This window comes from Amphimedon queenslandica, unplaced genomic scaffold (assembly GCF_000090795.2).
Source record: "Amphimedon queenslandica unplaced genomic scaffold, v1.1 AMPQUscaffold_11894, whole genome shotgun sequence".
Taxonomy (NCBI): Eukaryota; Metazoa; Porifera; class Demospongiae; order Haplosclerida; family Niphatidae; genus Amphimedon; species Amphimedon queenslandica.
In genome coordinates this window covers 11,420-13,052 of record NW_003547867.1, presented here as the reverse complement: position 1 = coordinate 13,052, position 1,633 = coordinate 11,420, and the positions used below count along the sequence as shown (strand labels likewise).

At 45.3% G+C, this 1,633-nt stretch overlaps 1 protein-coding gene across 1 annotated transcript in view; it reads right to left on the bottom strand.

Annotated features, from left to right (window-relative positions):
• Window positions 1-419: 419 nt before the first annotated feature.
• The window catches only part of LOC105315058 (uncharacterized), a 3,073-nt gene continuing 1,859 nt past the window's right edge, over window positions 420-1,633 (bottom strand). The window contains exon 2 of the mRNA XM_011409555.1: window positions 420-1,620. Within this exon, the coding sequence (XP_011407857.1) occupies window positions 420-1,620 (1,201 nt within the window). The remainder of the gene's footprint in view (window positions 1,621-1,633) is intronic.

Genomic DNA, 1,633 nt, shown 5'->3' with positions numbered 1-1,633 from the left:
GTTAAAGAGAAGAATGCAAGATTGACTAGATGGAGTTTGATTCTGCAACCATATAATTTCACTATACAACATCGGAAAGGGGTAGCAAATGCAAATGCAGATGCACTTTCTAGATTGGAGAGGAAGAGCACTTCGTGCCAGAGGGGAAGGGAGGAAATGTAAGAAGTTGTTTCTAAATGGATCCGGAACTCTCTGTGTACTATTGTAATTATATATTATGTGTTTATTCAAGTATATTCTAGAACAATCATGTAAAGTATTCTTGTATGTTATAGAACCTTCTGGACATTTATAAGATCTATATAAGTGTGTTGTTTGTGAGTTGTGTTTTAGTTTTTTTGTTAGTTGGTTTTTGAGCTCAGTTGAGTTTCGTGTTGATTAAGAAATAAGTTTGGTGAACAGATAGCTAGGAGCGTCTGTTACACACAACTCCACAGTAGGGATGTCCCATTCCATTCCTGTGCAAAAGTGTGCCACCATCGAATGTCTGCCCGGACTGTTTTATTGACTCTCATTACCTCTGCTTTTTTTCTTGCCACTGCTATGGCTGCATAGAAGTGCTGCAGAAAACACCTGCCAGGGCGTACCACCCGGCTGGCAAACTGCAATTTTCCCGTTAGTGATTCTAGATTGTCTCTAGTACAGTGCTTCCGATCCAGCCACGCCTCCAGAAGCTCTAGCAGTTCGGTCAGTTTCTCTTGCGGTAGCCTGACTTCCATTGTTATTGAGTCGATCTCTATGCCCAGGAAGGTTATCTGCTGCTTTGGACCCACTGTTTTTTTGGGTTCCAGTGGTAAGCCCAGCCCCTCTGCCGTTGTTTGGATTACCTGCATTGCGGCCTCACATTCCTTCTCTGTACGGGCTATTGTGATAAAGTCGTCCATATAGTGAAATAGATGTTCCACCCCTTTCCGTATTATCACCCACTGTAAGGCATCGGCCACAGCTGTAAAAATCTTAGGGGCCGATCTCAATCCAAATGGCAAGGCAGAGTCGATGTACACTTTCCCCTCCCATTGTAAACCGAGCCAGCCTGTATCCCTAGGATGGATAGGAATGTGCCTGAAGGCACTCTGAACATCGCACTTTCCCAGGAATGAGCCTCGTCCCAGCTCAGCTATCACTTCTGCTACATTATCTACTGACACGTATGATATAGATGCCAAAGATTTCTCGATGCCGTCATTGATGCTGGCGCCTGGTGGGTGAGACAGGTCAAAAATTAGTCTCCATTTTCCTGCTTCTTTTTTTGGAATTACTCCAAAAGGACTGAGGTGCACCTGTTTTTCTACTCGTATAAGTCTCCCTGCATCTACTTCCTTACTGATGTACTGGTCCACCACTTCTTTATGCTCTAAAGCTGACTGTAGGTTACCCTTGGCAGGTTTCAGGCGACCGGCCCGCTTGAACCCGATCCGAAACCCTTCTCTCAGGCTTCTTAAGATAAATTCACTAAACTCTCTGTCTGGGTGGGCTTCTAGTTCCCTTTTCCATATCTGCCAGCACCTCTGTGGTGAAGTGACCCCTCCCCTAGTAATCACCTCATGGTTGTCTGATCTGCATTCCAGGCTTTTCAGATCTTCACACCAAAGATAGGCCCCTTCGGCCAAGGCCCCACACCTGAACACTCAGT